The sequence below is a fragment of the Sarcophilus harrisii genome, chromosome 2, assembly GCF_902635505.1.
Source record: "Sarcophilus harrisii chromosome 2, mSarHar1.11, whole genome shotgun sequence".
Classification (NCBI taxonomy): Eukaryota; Metazoa; Chordata; class Mammalia; order Dasyuromorphia; family Dasyuridae; genus Sarcophilus; species Sarcophilus harrisii.
Genome location: NC_045427.1, coordinates 382,806,997 through 382,830,563, shown reverse-complemented (window position 1 = coordinate 382,830,563; position 23,567 = coordinate 382,806,997). Strand labels below are relative to the sequence as shown.

Sequence of the window (23,567 nt, the reverse complement as noted above, 5' to 3'; positions counted from 1 at the left end):
CATTTATATATGGGTAGTTTTTTGTGTGTTTGTTTTTAAGAAGGGCAGCTAGATGATATAGTGGATAGAATCCTGAACCTGAAGTCAGGAAGATACCTTCCTTCCTCAATTCAAATCTGACCTTAGACACTTGAACTATGTGACTTAATCAGGTTTGCCTCAGTTTTGTCATCTATAAAATGAGCTGGAGAAGAAAATGGAAACCACTTCGGTGTCTTTGCCAAGAAAATCCCAAGTGGAATCATGAAGAGTTAGACAGGACTAAAAAAATGACTAATCAGCAACAAGCACAACTATAAGGTCCTCTAGTAGTATTAAAAGCAAAAATAAGTTGAAGTTGGAGGTGAAAGTTAAGGATGGTAAGGTTTTTGATTTGTTGATGTCAGGGACGAGAATAAAACCAAAGAAAGCATGGAAATCCCATTTGTCAGAAGTAGGTCTGAGGATAATAAATGACAATGAAAAGGAGGAATTGAGTTTATTTTGCTTCTGTTTTCCAAGGAAAATGTCCTGTGAACTAAAGACAGAATAAATGATAGCCAGAAACTGAAAACTGTAAAAGAGTACATAAGTGCTCTTCATTAAGTTCAGGAATGTCCAGATGAACTACATCTGAAATATCTGGTAGATGTGACTGATAATGGTTGATGGTGAGAGGCACTGTAGGACTAGGGAAAAGCAAACATTGCCTCTTCTTCAAAATCAGGGAAGTGTGAAATCTGCAATCTCTATGCCAGTAAGCTTGATTTCAGTTCCTTGCAAAACCTTATATAATATTGAAGGAATAATTTCTGATCATCAAAAAAAGGAAGTGACACTCACTGAGTCAAAGTGACTTCATCAAAAAAAACTCTTTTATGTCGCATCAAACTCTATATTTTGGACACAGTAGATGAAGGATATGCTATACTCACAATAAATTAGATTTCAGTCACACATTATATAAAGTTTCCAGCAGAGGAGTCTGAAGGTTGAAAGATCCAACCCCCAGAGAGGTCATTAATCAATTGATGCTGATTTGGAGGGAGGTCTCCAATGAAGTGTTCTGCCCTTGGCTCTGTACCTTGACATTTTATTAGTGACTCAAATAAAGGCATAGGACACATCTTTTTTTTTTTTTTCTCTCCATAGTATTTTATTTTTCTAAATACATATAAAGATAGATTTCAACATTCATTGTTGTAAGACTTTGTGTTCCCAGTGTTTTCTCTCTCCTTCCCTTGTGTCTCCTCTCCCCAAGACAGCAAACAATCTGATATAGGTTAAATATTTGCAATTCTTTTAAATATATTTCCATATTTGTCATGTTGTACAAGAAAAATCAGACCAAAAGGGAAAAATCCATGAAAAAGGAAACACAAGATGAAAATACTATGTTTCAATCTATATTCAATCTCATAGTTCTCTTTAAGGATGCAAATGGGGTTTTCATAGGACACATCTTGACAAATATATAGATAACAAGTTAACATTTCTACAGTACTTACTATGTGTCAAGAGCTTTACAAATATTATTTAGTCTGGAGAGAATTACATGAACTGATGCTAAGTAAAGTGAGCAGAACCACGAGAACATTGTACACAGTAACAGCTACATTGTATGATGATCAACTATGATAGACTTAGCTCCTCTCAGCATTACAGAGCTCCTCTCAGCATTACAGAGATTTAACACAATTCCAATAGATTTGGGATTAAAAATATCATCCATCTCCACAGAAAGAGTTATGGAAACTGAATGCAGATTGATGCATACTATTTGCACCTTTTTTGCTTGTTTTTTCTTTCTTGTGGTTTTCCCCTTTTGTTCTGGTTTTTCTTTTACAACATGACTAATATGGAAATATGTTTAAAATGATTGCATATATATATTAAGTATATCAAATTGTTTGCTCTCTTGGGGAAGGGAAAAGGAAGGGAAGGAGGGAGAAAAAAATTTGAAATTCAAAAATCTTATAAAATGAATACTAAAAATTATCTTTACATGTAATTGGAAAAAATAAAATATTATTAAGTGGAAACAAACAAGTGTGGTGTTCTCTTCTTTTGTATAATATATGATGGTTCTCTCTGGGAGCAGGTTTCTTGGGGAGGTTTTCGGAGGCAACCTTAGTTTCAGTTCAACGTAATAATCACTTCAAATGCAGCCAGGAGTTAAAATTCAGTCCTTTATTGTGTCCTTCAAAGTCTTGAGCTTCAGCCCCTAGTTCCCTCCGAATGTCTCCAGCCAGCACAAAGGTGGAATATGGAATGAATCTGTCTCTGCCTCTGAGAGTGGGCTTCTGTCCTTGGCCCTGAGAGCTTCTTGCTTATATGCTGTTCACTGAGTACACACCAATCATTATATCACTGGGAAACCATTATTTGTTGTAGGATTAAATAAATGCTAAACTAGATTTAAACATTGTCTCCTCAATTCCACTTAGCACCTTGTTTCAAGTTCTGGCCCATAACATCTCCTTGTAGGATCAGATCAATCATACTGAACCATGCTAAATTAGATAATTATTGTCTCTATCAACTCTAATGACTTAACACTTTGTAAGGATTCCAACAAACAAGTATTATTTTTGTTAGATCCTTACAACAACTTTGGGAAGAAAATTCTGTTATAATCTCCATTTTATAAATGAGGCAATTGAGACAGAGATTACTTGATTTGCCCAGGATTCCATGGTTAGTAAGTGTCTCAGGCTGGATTATGAACTAAGGTTGCTCTGACTCCAAGCCCAGGACTCTATGCACTGTACCACCTAGCTAGATTATACAAAGCTGGGAAGAATAACTAATGTACCCAAAGACAAGTACCAAAAAGATCTAGATAGGGTATAAATAGAGATTAATAAAATGAAAGTGATTAAGCATAAATGTAAAATTCTTTGCTTGAGTTTACATATCCTACTTCACAAGTACAGGATAAAAAAGTTCTGGCTGGACAATTTATATCAAAGACACCCCAAAGGTTTTAGTGAACTGCAAGGTCAAAATGCATCAATAATGACAATCAAAAAACTTACCTTGTTATTCAATTATGTCCAACTCTCTGTGAACAGAGTTCACAGTGGAGGGTTTTCTTAGCAAAAATACTGGAGTGATTTGCTCTTTCCTTCTCTGGCTCATTTGACAGATGAGGAAACTGAAGTAACAGACTTGCGCAGGGTCACACAACTAGTATGTTCTGAGGTCACATTTGAACTCAGGCTTTCTTATTTTCAGTCCAGTGTTCTATCCTTGTGTTGCCTACTTCCCTCTTAGGCTGCTTTAAGAAAGGAATAAAAAAGGTGGTATTTTTGCTTTCTTCTGTCCTGATCAGATTACATTTATAGGTTTGAGGATCACATCATAGGAGACACTAAAAAAGCTGGAGTATTCAGAGGGGAATGGAATAAGATGATAAGAGGACTTAAGACAAGGTGACGGACAAATTTGCCACATCAAAACTGACTGAAAGAATGGGAAATTTTTAGCTTGGTTAAACAAAGGAAGGCATAAAAGCTGTCTTCATTTTATGAAAGGTTGTCATATTGAAAAGGGACTAGATTAATTTCATTTGGATATAGAGGGGACAAAGCAGAACAATGAATGGCAGCTGAAGAGAGGCAAATTCAGGTCTGATGTCAGTGAAAGTTTCCTAATAATTATGACTATGGAGATAAGGTATGGGTTATCTTAGAAGGTAACAGGTTTTCTATCACTGCTGGCTTCCGAGTACCTCGGGGGATCATAGATTTAGAACTAGAAGCAGCTACAGAGAGTATCTAGTCCAAGCTTCTATTTTTAACATTTTTTAATCTTATTTTTATTAATGGCTTTTGTTTTTATGACACTCTGATAACCAGATAAATTCATTCCTTCTACCTCCCCAGAATCCCTTGTAACAAAGAAGAGGAAAAAGAAAGAGGAGAAAAACAGTTCAACAAAAATAAACAAAATATCAAATATGTCAAATGGCATATGTAACATTCCATATTCATTGTTCTCCACCTTCTCAATGAAGAGAGAGAAATTCATTTTCTCAACTTTTTTCTAGGATTTATTGGCTCATTATAATTATGAATCACCCAGTTTTTAAGTTTGGGTTTTTTGTTTGTTTGTTTTGTTTTTCCATTTACATACTATAGCTTCGTAAATTGTTTTCCTGATTCTACGTCTTTCCATATTTTTCTGAATTCCTCATATTTGTTCTTTCTTATGCAGAAATATTCCATTATATCCATTATATGTAACATATTCCATTACACAACCTTTTGTTTAGCCATTTCCCAGTGAATGGGCAACTACATTGTTTCCAGTTTGGGGCTATCACAAAAAGTAGTGCTATAAATATTTGGTAAAATAGGGTCAAACTCAGCCTTTGACCTCCTTGAAATAGATCCCTAGCATCAGGACATCTGAGTCAAAGAATATTGACTTTTTTAAGCAAATTGCTACACTTACTAGTTAACTCCTTTTTTTCTTTGTAGTAATAATTGCAATTTGCTTTCAAGAATTATTAGACCAGTCCACAGCTCTGCCAATAATGTATTTGTGTGATTGCCTTCCTGCAGTCCTTTCAGCATTGATTATTTCCATTGTCTAGATGTTAGCAGACATCCTGTTTTCTGGAGCTAAGGATCAGCAAGCAAGTTACATCTTGAGTTTGGTATAACAACAATCCTTTGAATTCACCCTCTGGCAAATTCAGTCATGGGATTTATTAATCATTATATTGCAATATATTGCAAGAACAAATTAACTTAAGGAAGGAGAAGGAAACCTTAGGAAAAGGGATATGAATGAAAACATGAATAGACAAAAGGAAGCTGGAATTCAAAGAGCTCGGGAACAGGGAGGGTGACCACAGAAGATCATCCTTATGGGATGTTAGAGCTCCATGGCCATTAAGGTTTGAAGGGCAGAGGAATGTTTTAGGAAGCAACTGAGCAAAATAATACTTAATATAATATATGTAATGATTTGGATTTGTTGGAATTTCCCTATTTATCAGGAGATCCTGACCTGAAAACTAAAACTGCAGCTGACATGTTGCAGTAGAAAGTAATCAATCACATCTCCTGACATGATAACAATCCCTGTACTTGTAATTGCTAAATGAACTAAACCAGGTGCTGCATTTCTGTACCTGCCATACTAACTCTGGTTCTGTACCTCACTAGATGATCACAGGGTTCAATATCCCTGGCAACCTGAGGCAATCACAATGGCATTTGGGGTTAAGTAACTTGCCCAGGGTCACACAGACAGGAAATGTTAAGTGTCTGAGACCATATTTGAACTCATATCCTCCTGACTTCAGGGCTGGTGCTCTATCCACTGTGCCATCTAGCTGCCCCAATATGCCCCAATCCCAAAGATTTTTATAACTTGGAAACAGTTCCCATAGGACTGAAGAATGTATTGTCCCCAAAATGCCTCCAAATGTGGGAACTTACTCAAGATCTAAGAATGACTGTGTTGTGGCTCAGCCTCTTGTAGTTCTCATGCTTAAAAAACCTACCCCTACCATAGGCAAGTAAGCCTTTCTTCCCAGGAGAACTTTGCTTAAAAGCTGTTCTCCTCACTCTGAAATTAAACTGCTAGTTGATTCCTGACTCAACTACCTCTGGCCAGGTAGATACTGGACTAGTCTTGACTACATGTAAAATTCTTTTATCACCATCTTTTCCATTTTGCTAAATATGAGAGAGAGAGAGAGACAGAGACAGAGACAGAGACAGAGAGAGAGAGAGAGAGAGAGATTGGAATTCAAACCCAGGTCCCCAGATATCAAATTCAGTACTCTTTCTACTTTAACAGACTGATGGATGACTACATGGCAATCATTATTTGGACTGGATTCTGAGATCCTTCAACTCTGACATTCTGTGCCAACTCTGAGAAAGCTATGCATTCTATTCTATCCTCAAACCTTCCAGATGTAGTCTGATCAGCTTATTATTAGCATAGGGAATTATTATTAATAGTAGCTTAAGAGAAGCTGGGAGAATTATTCTTCCATTCCATCCCCAGCTTATATTTGGCAGGGAAAGTGGCAACATTCCAAAGATTGATTGCTGTCATTCTGGGGCAAGAGCAAACTGGCTTAAGGAAGGAGAAAAAAACCATAGGAAAAGGGATATGAACTACTATGTATAGACAAAAGGAAGAGGAATTCAGAGAGCTTGGGAACAGGGAGGGTGACCACAGAAGACTTTTTGCTCCTTAGGGGATGTTAGAGCTCCTTGGCCATTAAGGTTTGAAGGGCAGAGGAATGATTTAGGAAGCAACTAAACAGAATAATACTTAAATGCATCATGGGGGAAAGGTTAAAAAAAGAATTAGTTATCCCTTACACTTTGAAAGTGTTAGGGACATGGTGCTCTTGAAAATCCATATAAAATTTTTTGACCCTCCTTATCAGAGAAGTCTGAATTATTATGGTATTAAAAGATAAAATATATTAATATTATACAATACTAAACATATATTTTATGCATTTTGAATTTCTAAACTTTTTTGTGTCATCTGTGGCTTCCACAAAATTCCAAAAAAAATTACCATTTAATATCGCAATATGTCAAAACTGCAATGGGGAAAGTCATGATATGAAAGGGAAATCTGTATATGCTTTGTCTTTCCTAAAGCTTCTGTGTCTGTTTCACATGGCTCCCACTTTGGTGGTGTTATTTCTATGGGGAAGCTAGTTCAATGGGTATGACCTTTGTGATAGTGATACCACACTACCACACACATACAGATACACACAGACACACACACAGACACACAGACACACACACACACACACACACACATATACTCTTTTGATCCCTAACCAGGCCTCAGTCTAATACCTTATATTCACAGAATCTAAGGATGAAAAGAGACCTCAGGGGTCATTTAGTATGCCATTCTAGGAATTCCTGACTCTGCCCTTACTTGAACATTCCTAATGATAACTGCCACAATATTTTGGAAGGAAGGTCATTTTATTATTAAACATTTACAATTAATAAAGTTTTTTCTTATAGTAAGCCTATTGTTGCCTCTCTGTAACTTCCATCTATGGATCCTACTTTTGCCCTATAGGCTCACAAAGAATAAATCTGCTCTCTTTTCTTTGTGACAGTCGTTCAAATATTTGAAGACAGCTGTAATATTTTCTTAAGTCTTTTCTTTTCCAAGCTGTTTAGCCTGGAGAAGAGAACAACTCCTTTGGGGAGTGGGGGTGGTGGGGTGGTGGTGGCAGAGAAAGACCTATCTGAATAAAAATAGTCATAGCAGCTTTTTTTTTTCATCAGAACAAACTGAAAAGAATTCATATGACCAATAATTGGAGAAGAGCTGAACAAACTATAGTATACAAATTCCATAAATATTATTTTACCATAAGAAATGGCAAGTACAAAAAATCCAGAGAAATTAGGGAAGTTGTATAGAAAGGAATAGAGTGAAATAAGTAGAATCAGAACCATCTGCATATGAAGAGAACTGCTTGACAAAAAATATGGTGACTACCACCAGTCCAAAATACAAAGAAAGATTAAAAGGGGAACCAGAAGCACACAGAATTAGGTTTTGGCTATTATTTTGATAAAGCTAATATATACCTTAAAAAAAAAAAAGCCACATAAAGGAAGGAAAAGGAGTTTACTTGTAATCATTTCTCATTGGAATCCAGTTTTTCTAGCTACCCCACTCTGAACAGATTCCAGTTTGTCAATGTTTCTTTTAAAATGCTGCACTTAGGAAGAAAAAACTCCAGATGGGCTGCCTAACCTCCACATTGATTCCTTAACCTTGGCTACTGGCTCCTAAATGCCTGCCATTAGTTACAAGGGGAGTGGAAAGAGTGTGAGTGGTTCAGGAAATCCCATCTCCATTACTATAAACACAAGTCAGATCGATAGTCCAGATGGCAGTTTGTTACTTAACTATGAACCACTTCCCCTCCCCCAAGCAAATGCAAAAAAATCCTTAAGGATTGTCTAATCTCGGAGAGTGGTCAGAGACTTTGTTCCCCTTTCCCAGCCTAGTTTTGTTGAAACTTTGGGAAAGTCATGCTTTCTCACCTACAAAATGGAGGCTGGTGGTTTCTCCATAGGGTTTTAAAAATGGTAAACCAAGTTCATGCTCCATCCTAAGACTTGGAAAGGTAGGGGATAGGCTTAGAGAAAGATCCTCCTTTCCTCCCTACACACATAGTAATGTATAACACTCTGAAGTTGTAAGGTTGAAGAAACCAAATAGAACATGGGACGGGAACCAAACTTTGGGGTTAAGGACTATATGCAAATACAACTGGCTTCTACAGGGTACCCAAATATAGTTCTTTCATTCAAATGTGCAAACATTTATTTAGCTTCTGCTAAAACAAAGCACTGGTGCCCCAAAGTAAAAAAAAAAAAAAAAAAAAAAAAAAGGAAGAATTTGTATCCACAAAGAGATTATATTGCCTCTTGGATATACAGTTAGACAAGAAGCTGAAGGAAAATATGGGGGCAAAAACTGCCTATCCAGTTAGGAGTTACCTATGAATTAATTTAGGCTCCTAAACCTCATTGATCTTCCAGAACCAAAGGAATCAGAAGAAATTAAATTAGTTTCTTAAAAGCAGCAGGATGTTGGAGAGGTGGAAAGAACCTGTTCTGGTTCTTCAGAAGCTCCTTACAACCTGGTGCTGTCTACATCTCAGATCTAGTCAGATATGAGTGATGAGGGATTGACAAAATCCCAGATCCCCTCATCTTCCCATTGCCCTCCCTTGCCTTGTAAAGAACCTCTTCCTGTGAGTCAACAGAGGCTTCTCTGTTGGGAGAATAGGGAAGCAGAGGTCCCAGACATTAAAAGCTCCTGTGGCATGTTCTGGCATCCTGGTTGTTTTATGACCCTTTTGTGTAGAATTATCCAATCCACTTATATCCTCTAGTGATCCTAAAACTTGAAGACCCATGGATCAGATACACTTTAGTGGCATTAGGTTTCTATAATATAGTCCTCCTTTTCAGAGGAGTTTTTAGAATGGGGCAGTTTCCCTAGCGGAGACACAGGAGTTAACATGGCACAGTAGCAAGGAGTAGATTTCAAGTTACACAATCTGGATTCAAATCCTATTTACTTTTGGGGTGACCCTGTGTCAGTCATTGGAATTATTTAGACCTTAAAATCTTCATCTGTTGTTGGGCCAGATGACTTCTAAGTTCCCTTTCAGCTTCTAGAGACATCATCTTATCTGCTTGAGCCCAGTCAATTTCCTTACCCTCTCTAGGTCTGTTTCTTCCTTTGTAAAATAAGGAGTTATATTATCTGCAAGCTCACTCCATCTTGAAATTCTATGAATTTTTAGAATGGCAGATCTGGAAGGGACCATGTAGCACTGAATGACAGAGATAGAAGGGACCTTAAAGGATGGGTATCAGAATCTTAGAACAAAATGTCAGAACTGGAAAAAACTGACAGAGTCTTGGTCAATCAGTAAAATATTTATTGAGCATGTTACTTAGGTGCTAAATGTCAGAGATGGAAGAAACCTTAGAGATGCTCTGGGCCAAATCCTTCATTTATAAGGGAAGAAACTGAGTTATGAAGACAAGGGATTCACGGTCACATATTAGCTGCCAATCTCAAAGTGGGGGAGTCAAAGAAATTACCTTTCCATCAGTTAGCACTATCTCTGGAAGCAGGAATTATCTTGGTTTTTCTTTATCTCTATTTTTTCTAATGGTCCAAAGAGCTCTCTCTTCATAAAGATCTGCCTAGAAGCAAGTGATGCTGCCGGCTCAGCCAATGGGATCAGAGGACTCCCTACCTGAATCAAGAACTCCCCTTCTTCCTTGTCCACTGAAGTGGGAGAGGGGTGGCAAGAGCTGAGTTGGGTATTTCCAACTTAGACTTTCACTTCTACTAAATGGGTGGGTTGGCCTTTTCTCTGAACAAATCAAATTTCTCTTCAGCATCTATTTGAAGAACTGACCTGGGAATATCAGGGTTAGAGAACCCAGGACAGCAGAGGAAGTCAGACCAGCAGCAGCTGAAGACTGAGGAGCAAACCAGCTGCACCTACCATGGAGGACCAGCGAGACCTCATCTCCAATCATGAGCAGCAGCCCATGCTGGGAGGAAGCGCAGGAGGACAACACCGGTATAGTAATTTTAAAAAGGAAAAAAAAAATAATCATCCTTCTTTATAGAATCTCAGAATAGGAAGAGGTTGAGCAAATCTAGTCTAACATGCAATGTCTATGTTTGTCTAGCCAGCCATTTAGATAGACAGACAAACAGATAGACGAGAGAGACAGAGACAGAAAGACAGAGACAGAGAGAGACACACAGAAAGAGAATGAATTTTCTCCTAATCAGTGGAGTTGATGTGAATCAGAACCAGCTCAAAAGATGAGGTATTCTCAACTGGGACTCAAAACAGATGATTTTCTCTTAAGATTTTCTCCTCTCCTTCCTTTTTCATGAATATCCTATTTCCTTGTTTCAGAAGCAGTTTAGGATGGTGGGTAATACGCTTCAAAGATTTAGAACTGAAAAGAGCCTAGGCATTTGACTAGTTTGATCCTTTCATGCTACAGGTGAGTAGCAGCGCCAGGGCTCACACTGTGGCCCTTCCACTGCTTCCTTTGTTAGAAATGCATCATTTCCGAGCCCATAGCACGCATTTCTAATAGCAATTTAAGGTTTATAAAGTACTTTTTTTCCCCCCACAACCATTCCATGAGGCAGACAAATGAATATTATGCTTACTTTACTGGTTTCTAGAAGGGAAAGCTTTGACTTTTCTGTTTACCATTACTGCTTCTACCTGCTAACAACATTCTGAATCTCAGGGGATTCCCCACTCCTTACCCCCAACCCTCACCCCCTCAGAATTTTCTAGGCCCAAACCCTAGGGACCTGGTATTTATTTGGGGACTTTCTTCTAGGATGCTTCTCATAGTTCCTCATTGTGACTTCCCAAGGGAGGAATGTCCTATCCCCTCCCCCCCCAAAAAAAAAATCTCTACCTCTAATAGTAATGCAGTTTTCTCTTTCCCCTCTCCCCTGCTTTCTGTTGCTTTGGTATCCTCATGCAAACCTTTCCCATGGGGCATCGTTCCTTTAATTCTGACAGTAATCTTTAGGTCATTGTATCTGATTTCTTTCATTTTTCCAACCCCACAAAAGTAGTGTTGTCTTTTTCAGGACGTAGGCCGGGGGACAGAATCCCTACCCTCCTCCTTTCCTGCAAACTAGAGCTTTTAGACAGTAACCCCCCAAATAAAGTGTTCCTGTGGCTAGTCAATCAGAGAGTTAGAAGGGTATGATGTCATCTGTAGCCAGGCAGATGGGAATTTTGAGGAAGCCAAAAGGGTTGCTGCGCTTGGGAAGCTCAGAAGGCTGTTATCCATGGAGTAACCAGATAGGCTGTTGAAGTCACGACCTGTGAAAGTCCCCCATGATTTTAAGTCTGGATTCAGAAAGATTGCTAGAGTGTCACGGTTACCAAGGTGACACCTCAAGTCCATTCTAGACTCAATATATGAACATTTTCCCCTGCGTCCAGCCTCAGACCATGTTCACAATCTTTAATTTACCAACTCTTAAAGCCTTTTTAATAGGATATGGGACAAATAAGGTGCTTATACATTTGTTTATATCCTGTAAATAAGAAAATCCGAAAAACAGAATTGTAGAGATTTTTTAAAAAATCAAATGTTTGTTTAAAGGAGGGAATAGGTTACACAAAATTTAGAAAAAAACCTGCCTGCATCTTACTACTAAAAAAAAAAAAAATGATGGAACTAGAGACATGAGGGTCCTTGGATATCATACTTTAATTTTTCAGAAGGAAAACTGGGACCCAGAGAGGGAAAGGACTGGTTCACTTAGGTCTGCTAACTGTCTAATCTAGGCTCGGAACTAGTTAAACACTCAGATTTATAAGATCTAATTGAATTTATATCATCTGTATATTAATTATAACATGATCTATTCGTGTTATAAATTCATGTCCAGAGAAGAGACTGTACATTCTTTTTAGAAAAAAAGATTAAAATTAAAATGCGGGTTTGCTCTGTTTCTTATGAAATCAATCATCTGTGAAATCAGGAGCCTTTCAGAAATAGTTCTACCTAGCAACTCGTGATGTCACTAACCAACCTAATTTTTATTGGTTCATTCTGTAGTCTGTTTCCTTTTTTGGAAGATGAAGTGGAGGTGGAGGAGAGAGTAAGATGGTTTGGAAGACAAGCTAGGGACCAAGATTGGGGAAGAGGAGTAGAAAAAGGAAGAAATTTGAAGTCAAACTAGAAAAATCTGTCTCTCCAGAGATTATGTTCAGAATCTAAGCAAGTGGATAGGTCAAGTGAGGTAGTTGAGTGACTTTGCATACTTTCACCAATATATATTTTGCAAAAAAAATTAATAATAATAAGTTTTAAAAAGGTTTTGCTAGGCAATTGGAGAATGGTTTCCATTTTGCTCAGCTTCTAGTGAGGAAAATAGCTTGACTAAAATGGAAGAGGCTTGTAAAGGATTTTTGGGAAATGCAAGTGGAAGTCAGAATTTAGGGGGCTTTGTGTGGTAGGATAGTGGTTTACATCACAAGCCCATAGCTTTCCAGCTGGAAAACATCTATATGTTTATCTATATCTATCTATAACAATAATCATCTCTAACACCCTCATTTTATAGATAAGGAAAATGAGTCCCAGAGAAGTTACGTGATTTATTCAGAGTTCCATAGCAAGTAAGTGGTTGGAAGAGTTCAATCTAAGCCATCAGATGCCAAACTGTATACTTCCCACTACTAAACCACATTACCTCATCTTGTCTGAAATAAACTAATCAATAGTTCAATTAGGGCTGAGGGAGAGAAGAGAGAATGGTGACAAGCTTGTTGATGGAACTTAACTAGGCAAAGAAATAAGGCACTTTCCCCCCATTTAAAGGTACTCATGGGAACCTATTCATTCTCTCAGCCTCACCCAAAATTCACTGAATGAACAGTGATTAAGTTTTTTCCAGTTTGGTTTCTTCCCTTCCCCCATTACAAGACCTTTTTTCTCCCTCTTCAAATCCCCTTTCTAAATGAACATTTGGAAGCTCTCCAACCTCCTTTGGTCTGGATAGGTGCCCAGAAATTAGTCAGGAACAAATCAGAACAAGATTTGATTTATGATGTCATGGATTACCAAGTAAAAAGGTTTTCTGAGAAGTTCCCAATCAGAAATGCTGCCAGAATCAACTTTGTTACTGTGACCTCCAGGGGGAGACTTGGAGCTAGATAACCAAGAAACGAGATCAAGCTGAAGACCCAGGGTGGGGCTGGTCTGACCAGAAGCCTAAGGCATAATCTCTTCATACCAAAATTAAAAGGTGAAAAGGCTCAAAAAATATGGATTGAGATTGTAGAGATCACAGTCATATTTTTACAAACCATACATTTTTACATACAAACATTTTTACAAACCATCAGAGGCCACCTAGTCCAACCTCATTTTGGAGATGGCTAAATAGAAGCTGAAGGTAAAAGACTTAATCAAGTGGAGATTAACTGGCCGAGTGTGAGGATTTCAACCCAAGTTCTCTGCTTTGAAATCCTTTACTATCCCAAGGCAAACCACATATTCTTATTGGTAACAAAAATAGGAATGATGGTGTTTGAGAGTTTTTTAGATAGTATTTTTAATAGTATTTTTTTAAAGAGTATTTTGTTTTTCTAAATACATGTAAGGATAGTTTTCACTTTTGTAAAACTTTGTTTTATAAATTTTTTACCTTCCCTTCCTTACCTCCCTCCTTTCCAAAACAGCAAGCAATTTGATAAAGGTTAAATATATGCAATCTTTTTAAACATATTTCCATATTTGTTCTATTATGCAAGAAAAATCAAACCAAAAGAGGAAAAAACCATGAGAAAGAAAAAAATATCAAGCAAAAAGATGAAAATACTATGCTTCGATCCATAGTCTCCATAGTTCTCTCTCTGTATGTGACTGACATTTTCCATCCATGTCTATTGGAATTGCCTTGGATCACTGCATTGTTGAGCCAAGCCATGTTTGAATGGAGAAAGAAATACTTAATCACCCTCCTAGGACTTGGTGAAGGACACTATGCTTAAAAATCTAAGCTGACTCCCACAGATACTTTTGGAATAGAATGGATGGACTCCTAAGCATCATAGTCTGGGGAGCAAGGTTAGCATAGTTGTTATTCCCAAAAACAAGAGGAGTTAGGGGAGGATGGACAATACACATACATATTCACAAACAGTATATACTCATATACATGCTTAGTCCTAGGCCCCTCTGCATGAGTTCCAGGCTGACCAGTCAACAATAGACCACTAGTAGGCTTGGCTGATGGGGAAGAGATTCTGCATCTAATCTACTTTGTTTTTCCAAACTCTGAGAGTCTTTGCTTTTTCCCCCCTAAGATAGACAAAGGGGGAAGCATCCCCCATTCCCAAATTAGACAGTAACTTCAAAATAATTGAGGGTTTTTGTGGCTAATCAATGAGAGAATCAGATAGGTATGACATCAGTTATAGCCAGGCAGATGAAAGTTTTGAAAAAACCGAGAATTGATATGCTTGAGAAGCTCAGAAGATTAAGCAGAAGTAACCATTTAGGTTACTGAAGTCACGATTTGTGGAAGTGGTGATATTGGCTTTATACTAGCAACAGCATGATTAATCATTAAGAATAACTCATAAGACTTCATAATTTGGAGCCATTTCAAAACCAAAAATTACCATACTATACCAAGAGGTCACCCAGCCTTTGTCTAAAGGCATTTAATAAGGGGAGATATCTCTAGACTAATTGGAAGGTTGGAGTAAATGATCTGGGAAGTCCCTAAAAGCAAGAACTGATTTTTGCCTTTTTCCATATCTTCTATGCTTCTTGAGTAGTAAACACTAAATAAATCTTTGTTGACTCTGAAATCCCTCCTATTTCTGAGGTTTTAGAATTCTGTGCTGCTGACAGAGAGAAGGTTGTCTATCTTAATTCCTATCATTTGCCAAGTCCTTGCTCCAATAAATGAGTTCCTTGCTGAATTCACTATAGCAAAGTTTATTTTGTTTTATTTGAGGTGTTTCCAGCTCCCTGGTGGGCCCAGTTTCTTGTTTCTTCAGGGAGGAGTGGGCTATGTGTGCAGCAGTCTTTGGCACTTTTCACAGTTTTAGTTTTATGGTCTTCCCAGACTTAGGTTGCCTATGATTTCTACTGTGGAGAGAAAACACCTGAGGTTGGCTCTTCCTGCTGCTTATCTCCCAGCCTACTCTGGAATCCAATCAGAATGTTAGAGCCATAAAAGACCTTAAACAGTATCAGGTTCAAGGATTCTTAACCTGGGGTCTGGGAACTCATTTTTAAAAACAGACAGATAGATAGATAGATACATATGACCTAGATGGATAACTGTATTTCATTATAATTGGTTTCCTTTGTAATCCTATATATTTATATTTTATGATTTGAAAAATATTATTCTGAGGTTTGACCAGACTGCCAAAAGAATCTATGACATAAAAAATGTTAGGGAGTGAACTACAGGAAACTTTCACAACCTTTCTTAATTGTAGTGTCTTACCTCTGTTAATTAATCATCTTCTAATTATCCTGTATATATTTGTTTGCATGTTGTCTTCCTCATTAGATTGTAAGCTCCTTGAGGACAAGAACTAACTTCCTGCCTCCTTTTCAGCATCCCCAGTACTTAAGACAGTGCCTGTGTTTAATAAATATTTATTGATTGATTGCTAGTCCATTTACCCAGTATTACATATTTATGAGTTTACTCTCCCCTCTTCCTTTGAGGATTTCAGTTCCTCACAGAGCTGTTTCCCTGTCCCCATACTAATCTTTTCCAAGTATCACAAGCTCTTCTCCAGTTTTTCCCTGTCCATTTTTTCTTCCCTTTTCTCATTAACTTGGATATCTTTACCTTCTCTTTTGAAAAGGCTGGAATTTCCCCTTTCATTCCTGAACTCTGCCTTGCCCCTTCCTCTCTTCACATTGGCTGCACAGGATTTATCCTTTCTTCACATGGCTGAATGACTGAGAAGAGAATGGTATAATCAAGGAAGAGACCCCCACTTATACTCTTGGATCCTAGGACTTTAACATCAGATAATCACGTTTGAATGAGAAGAGACCTTTGAGGTTACCCTCGTCACATTGCAGAGGATGAAACTGAAGGTTGGAGGTGACAGGGCTGGCATCCAGCTCTCTTGTTCCCCAAATTCAGCTCTACTCTTGCACATGACTTCTTTCCTGACTCCCTTCCACCTCACTAAGCAAACTCTCTTGACTTTGCAGGTCCTGTAACCAAGGAGCCTTTTACACTGGTTTCTCTGTGCTGGTGGCCCTGCTCATTGCTGGCCAAGCTGCAACCGTCTACTTTGTGTACCAGCAGCAGGGGAGGTTGGACAAGCTTACGGTCACTTCCCAGAATTTACAGCTTGAGTCTCTGAAGATGAAGCTCCCTAAAGGTGAGTCTGTTTTTCTTCCTTCCTTTTTCCCTGTATCCTTAAGTAAATAGCTTAGGGAAATGAGTGCAAAATCATGAATTGGAAAGAGTGGCCTCATATGATGCTGGGGCCTGAGTATTTTCTGGGATGGCCAAACTCCATCTCTCTTGAGCTGAGCTACTACTTTGGAGCCCCTTCTGAGGACTCAAGTCTTTCCTTCTCTTGTAGCCTCCATTCCAATGAACAAACTGCGACTGGCTACACCCATGCTTATGAGAGAATTGGAGCCTGAGACCCTCCCATCCATGGTAAGGATGTCACATTGCTCTCACTGTCTCCCATGAAAAACCTCCCCTTAGAGGAAGATCTGATCAAATATATTGATGGTAAAGAGGCTGGGATGACAAGGATTTGGGGGATGGGATTAGAGGGATTACAAATACTATCTAGTTATAGAGGAGATGGGAGGAGGGTCTGAGGAGATCTAGCACCTGAGGAAGAGGACTGTCCCAAAGGACATTTAAAGGGCTGCATTGCCTTTAGTGATGAGGGGAGAGAGGCTACTGTTTCTCCTTTCAACTTTTGGCAAACTTCCAGGAGTCAAAGCAGTTTGCAGGCAGTTTCTCCTATTGACTTTCCCCTTTCTATTACAGGACTTGACCAAAATTGGAAATAATACCAAGGACCAAGTGAAGTACCTATTACTGGTAGGAAATCCCATTATCAGTCTGTTTCTTATGCCATAGGCTGGGAGCCTAGTTCCTGTGAGGATTGACCTTCTCACCCCCAAATTCCATCACTCACTCCTCTTGTGGGAGTCACTTAGGAGAAACACAATGTCAAGGGTTTATACTTTATCCCAGTGTGGATCAGGGCTTCCTACCTGAGAGAAGTGGAGGAGAGAAGACAAGCAAAAACAGTTCCTGCCCTCAAGAAGTTCACAGTCTAATGCAAACACTAAATACAAATATACATTGGAAGATGATAAAAAAAGGAAAAGTATTAGCATTAAGAGAGACTCTGAAAGACTTCATGGAAATAGGATTTTAGCTGAGTCTTAAAGGAAGCTGAAAAAAGCTAAGAGGTGAAGATGTGGAGGGAGAGAGTACCAAGCTTGGAGGACAGTTAATGAAAATTCATGGAATGAAGAGATAAGTGTATCATGCTTAAGGAATACCAAGAAGGCCACATGTGGGAGAGCAAAGTCCAAAAAGACTGAAGAAGTAGGAAGGGGTCAAGTTGTAAAGGACTTTAAAAGCAATAGGATTTTGTATCTGATCTTGAAAGTAATAGGGAGCCATGGGAGTTTATTGAGTAGGGGAGTGACATGGTCAGATCTTCACTTTTAGAAGATCATTTTGGTGGCTGCTTGCAGGATGGACTGAAGTGGGGAAAGACTAACCCGAAAGACACAACAGTCTAGGTGTGAGGTGATGAAAAGAGGAGGGCCACTGTCCCCCCTGGCCTTTTATTAATTTTCCCTCTGATTCCTTGGCTTCTTGTAGCAGTCTGATCCCAGAAGGTCTTTCCCTGAGTTGACCAAAAGCTTTCAGGAGAACATGAAGAAACTCAAGAACAACATGGAAACCAAGAACTGGAAGGTCAGGGGTCTTTTATCTTTCAACTTCAGAACTACAGCTGGGGAGTGGGAAGGGAAGGTACTTGGGAAGAAACTCGGCTTTAGACGGGGATAAGTCAGACCACGGAGGATTCATTTCAACCTCCCCAAAAGAAATGATTTCCTTGTTCTCTAATCAAATTCCTCTCCCCCCCAACCCAATTCCAGCCAGCCTCCTCTCTACTTTCCCCTTCTCTGTCCCCTTGATTGCATGATGTAAGGCACTTTTGAATTTCTGAGTGGAATTAAAAGGTGGTTCTATCTCCCTCTTTTTATCCCAGAATTTTGAGAACTGGATGCACCAGTGGCTTCTGTTTGAGATGAGCAAGAAGCCCAATGAAGAGAATGTTGAAAAAAAGACTGAGCCTCTTCAGAAAGGTATTAAAGGAAGGAGGTTGAGGGTAGAAGTTGAAGGGAATTCTAGCAAGAAGCCTCTGGGAGCTTCCCCTACACCCTGAGCACATATACTCCATTCAACACCCCCCATCCCGAATTCCCAATGCACAAGTTTAACAAGTGAATTCTTTCCAGCCTATAGACTCAGGTATTAAAACAGTGGGAGAAATGAGAGGCAAGCAGGATTTCCCTTAGAGCATAGTGGAGAATGGATGGGGAGAAATCCTAGATATTTTTATAAACTTGATAATTGTTCAGTTGACTGAGCTTTTCTCATGATTCCATCCCTCCTCTTGGAAGCTTTGTTTACAACTCTAACATTCTTTAATCCTCCTAGCTCTTTTGGCTTATAGCACTTGGCAGTTTATAGACCACTTTGCTCACCATTTCATAAGGTAGTAAGGAATATGAGCATTCTTGCCACTCAAATTCAGGCCATAGAATTTTGGAGTTGGAAAGGGTCTCAGAAGTCTGATGAAGAAAAATTTCTCTTACAACTTCTTTGAGAAAGGTCTTTTAGTCTTCTCTTACAAGATCTTCAGTAAAGAGGACTCATCTTGAATTCTAGAATAATTTCCCATCCCTTCTACATTCAAATGATGGAGGCCTTCTGATTCCGGGTTTAGGACTCTATTGTATGGCTAGGATTAGGTCAGTTTAATTGAACTTAGTGTTTATTAATCATATGCCTACTATGGGCAAATATGCCTATATAGAGTAATCCGAGGATATGAAGAAAAGGAAGGCAGTCTATTGCAGGCCTGTTCTTCTATGGTCTTTCCTGTGTTGGGTTCTGTTCTGTAAAATTGGGACACTTTCACTTTCATGACATTGGCAAGTAAGAGGTTTTTAAAATGAAAAAATCAGACTATCACAGGAATTGGAGAGTTGGAGAAGACCTTGGAAGCCTTGTACAATATAAAAAGCCCGTCCACAAATTACCCCCCAAATGATTATCCATTCTTTTATTGAAAATCTCCACTATCACCAGATAATCCATTCTACTTTTGGAAAGATAACTGGTAATTTTTCCAACATGTGACTCTTAGCCAAGCAGAAAAAATCTAGTTCTTTCATATCACAACTATCCATCAAGAATATCACTGGTATGGACATAGTTGAGTCTCAAAGGTCTTTAAAGTCACTTGAATATGTCTCTGTCATTGAATGATCTTAAAACACACGCACCTTTTTTTGGTGATGAGCCTTCAAGGAAGCTTCTTGCTGTAGCGAGTACGTGGGCTCTTACCATCTCTGCAGTGCTCACTGACTGTGTGGCTGAAGATGTGTTCTGCTCTGGAGAACTGCATGAATTTTCTCTATTCAGATTTGTAATAAACCTACCTTAGACATATAGGGACCATTTTGTGCATGTACTCTTGGGGTCTCTTTGGGGTCTACCACCCTATTATTTTCAGAGAAGAGTTAAGGTTTAAAATTCCATCTCTCAACCTCCTCTTTCTGTACTTGCTGGTCTATTCTCAGCCCATTTCCTCATCCAACACTAGGACCTTACAGAAGGCTCTAGGCCAGTCATAATCTGGGCTCTGCTTGGTTTGTGGGTCACTGGCTCTGGTGAGAAGCTGAGAGGGGGCCCTGAGTGGGCCCCCAAGCTCACCATGTGTCTCCAAAACTATTGCTTCAGTTATGACCAAGTGCCAGCTTGAGGCGAGCAGTGTTCCTCCCGTCCACCCGGGCATGTTCTGCCCCAAGTGCGACGAAAATGGCAACTATGAGCCCCTCCAGTGCCACGGCAGCACTGGTTTGTGCTGGTGTGTCTACCCCAATGGCACCGAGGTCCCCCACAGCAAGAGCCGCGGTCGCCATACTTGCAGTGGTAAGCACCTCGTTTGGGGGAAGGAGGCCCTCTTTCAACTCGCCCACTGCGCAAGGTCCAGTGGTCTGTGCTTACCCCCCACACGCACTCACCGCCCATCTCTCAGCACTCATCACCGGGCTGGCCGATGGACTTAGCTCGTCATCTTCTTTGCCACTGGGCTCCGTGACCTCCATTAGAGTAGTCAGGTCTAGTCCTGGGCTGGCTCAGTTGAGAACCAACTTCTTGCTCTACTTTCAGGTCTCTTGGATGAAGAGATGTTTTCCTCTGGACTGGGTTTTCCTAAGCAGGTAGGTTAGGGGATTCGTAGACTCCTGCAGGGTTGTCCCTAACCCTGGCCAACCCAACTGATGCAGAAGAGGAGGAAATGGAGGGAGGAGGGGCTCTCCTAGATGGGATGGATCCAGAATTGTGGGGCCTTAACCATTCACCTCTTTTTCTCTCTCTCAGCAGTAATCTAAGAGGAAACAAGAAGAGCAAGAGCTAATTAAAATCAAATAGTCCCAGACCTGCAAACTGCATAGCTGCCGCTTGAATGTTCTGGTTTACCCAACCCTAGGAGCCATAGACTCATCCATCCCTTCCTTGTCTTCTTCCCCTGCTCCTTGCAATCAGAAACCCCAAATTCCATTTTCTTTTGGGGCCCAAGTTCCAGTCCCCATCTTGATACTCAAAACTAAAACACCTGCCTATGACTAAGAGGCAGGATTGGGACAAACAACCTGCTCTCTTAACCCATGATGGGGAAGTGAATCCCTATCTCCAAAGCAGGTACCAAACTATTTACATTTTAGGCTGTGGAGAAGATATAAAAGTCTAACAGATCCATTTCCCTTCTCCAACCTGAGGCCCTTCATTTCACAACCCACTCTTGCTTCTCTGCAGTAGTACACAGTAGCACCAAGCTTCTTAATTACATGAACTAAGGAAAGGTCGGGAAGGGGATGGGGTATGTGTGGGCAAATTTCTTTCCTTTTTTTTTTTTTTTTTTTTTTTAAGTCTTACTTAATCTCTTGTTTCTCCCTCACTCCAGTATCCTCCAAGTAAGAAAGCTATCTATTCATTTGCAATTTCATCTGCTTGAAAGAAACCAAAGTTTCACATTAAAATAAAAGTTGGAAATGGAAATGGTGTCAAGCTTGTCTTTGATTCACCCTAAAACATAAGAGCTGGAAGGAATCTTAGAAACTGTCTAGCCTAAGTATTCTTAAGTCTGTGGGGAGGGGGACCATGAACTTTTAAAAATATTTTAATAATTATTTCAATATATTTGGTTCCTTTGTAATAGTTTTATTTCATAAATTAAAAAATATATTCTGACAAGGTGTCCCTAAGACTTCCCCAGTATGACAGAGACCCATGACCCAGAAAGTTTAGGTGACACAATAGCTAGACACATGAGTGCTGGACCTGAAGACCAGAAAATGAGTTCAAATCTGACATCAATCGACAAATTATTAAGCACCTACTATGTGCCAGGGATGGTCCTGAAAACTAAGGATACAAGACAGAAGCATCCCTTAAAGAGCTCCCAATATATTGGGGGAAAAAAACATGCAAACATACAAAAAAGCTATATGCAGGATAAATAGGGAAGAATAAACAGAAGGAAAGCCCTGAAATTGTTAAGGGTTGGGAAAGACTTCTAGTAGAATGTGGGATTTTAGTTGGAACCCAAAGGAAGCATGGGAAGTCAATGGTTAGAACAGAGAAGGGGGAGAAATCTAGGCATGAGGGGCAGCTAGGGAACCTAGAGACAGGAGATTGAGTGCCCTGTTTAAGGAATAGCAAAGAGGTCAGTGTCGTGGATTAAAAAATAAAAGTGGGGGAATAAGGTATAAATGGCAAGAGGGGGCTTGGTCATTTGGTTTTTGAATGTGAGAAAAACGATTTTGTATTTAATTTTAGAGGAGGGAGCCTCCAGAGTTTATTGAATAAGGTGGTGAGAGGGCAGGATCTGCACTTTAGCAAAACCTCTTTAATGGTGAAAGGAAGGATAGATTGGAGAGAGGAGTGATTTGAGTCAGGCAGAACAACCAGCAAGCTGTTGCAATAATTGCATGAGGTGATAAGGACCTGCACAAGGATAGTGGCAGTGTCAGGGAACTCATGGGGGTATATGTATTTGAGGGATGTTGCAAAAGTGAAATCAGACACTTCATTAGCCGAGTGACCCTGGGAAAATCACTTCCTTTCTGCCTGTCTCCTTATCTGCTAATTGGGAATAATAGCATCTACCTCCTAAGGCTGTTATGAGGATAAAATGAAATACTTGTAAAAGCACTTTGCCAACTTTAAAGCACTAGACAAATGCTAGCTATTAATGTTACTGTTATTAAACGAATTTCTTCTAGTCCAATTTCTATTTGCAGATGAGGATTGAGGTACAAGAGCAGGTGAGCTATCCAGCTCATGGCCACACAAGTATTAGGCAAGTGGCAGAGAAGAAAATGGATCTAGATCTCTTGATCATTGGTTAAAATTTCTTTTTCTATTTTAGAAGGAAATTGGCTTAATAAAAATTTTTAAAAGCACTTTAAAGTTTGCAATGGGATTTATTTTGTTAATAATGATTAATCATTAATAACTATCATAGCCATTTAACACAACATAATAATAAACATATAATTAAATATTAATAAAAATGAATGGTTAATTAATTTGAGACTTACAACAATTTTGATAAAAGTAGGTTCCACGAATATCATCCTTACAGATGAGACCGAGCTCAGAGGTTATGTATTTTGCCCAGGACAAACCACAGATAATGTAAGAGTTGGGATTATTTTTCCCTTCAATTTTATTTCCAGGTCATTATTTTCTTCCTCACTTCTGTTATTTCCTCCTTCCACACCTTCCCATTGAGAAAGCAAAAAAAAACCAAACACACTTAGTGCTCACCTCAACCTTTTATAATCGCTGGATTTAAACTGGACTCAACAACTCTAAGCACCATCTTGTGTATGAAGTCTTCCCGTCTCCAAACCTTCCATTCAATTTCCATTTCCAAGGAAAGGAAGGAAAGAAGACCTTTTCTTCTAAACTATCTATCTTGCATCTATTCCGTAGGTATCTATTTATGTACACATTGTCTCCACTTATGAGATAAAAAGCTCTTTGTATCTTCCTCACCCAGCATAAAGCAGCCATTTAAGGGATCAAAACAGAAAAAAATGGAGAAATCTTGTTTTGACTTGGGGGATGGATTCTATCATCTTGATGAAATTAATCCACAGTACAGGCAATTGATGGAGGGCACTGAGCTTCCATTT

The 23,567-nt window shown here is 39.2% G+C and overlaps 1 protein-coding gene across 2 annotated transcripts; it reads left to right on the top strand.

The window, feature by feature from the left end:
* Nucleotides 1-9,796: 9,796 nt before the first annotated feature.
* Nucleotides 9,797-21,426, top strand: CD74 (CD74 molecule). Of its 2 annotated transcripts, none has more exons than XM_012551797.3 (9): nucleotides 9,797-10,117; nucleotides 16,293-16,465; nucleotides 16,673-16,752; nucleotides 17,098-17,151; nucleotides 17,950-18,045; nucleotides 18,344-18,440; nucleotides 20,104-20,295; nucleotides 20,536-20,585; nucleotides 20,749-21,426. In XM_012551797.3, the coding sequence occupies exons 1-9, from the start codon at nucleotides 10,041-10,043 to the stop codon at nucleotides 20,749-20,751; spliced, it is 822 nt and encodes a 273-aa protein (XP_012407251.1). In that variant the 5' UTR covers nucleotides 9,797-10,040; the 3' UTR covers nucleotides 20,752-21,426. The 2 variants fall into 2 exon arrangements, with proteins under 2 accessions (XP_012407251.1, XP_012407247.1); XM_012551793.3 differs by having other exon boundaries at nucleotides 20,746-21,426.
* Nucleotides 21,427-23,567: the final 2,141 nt, after the last annotated feature.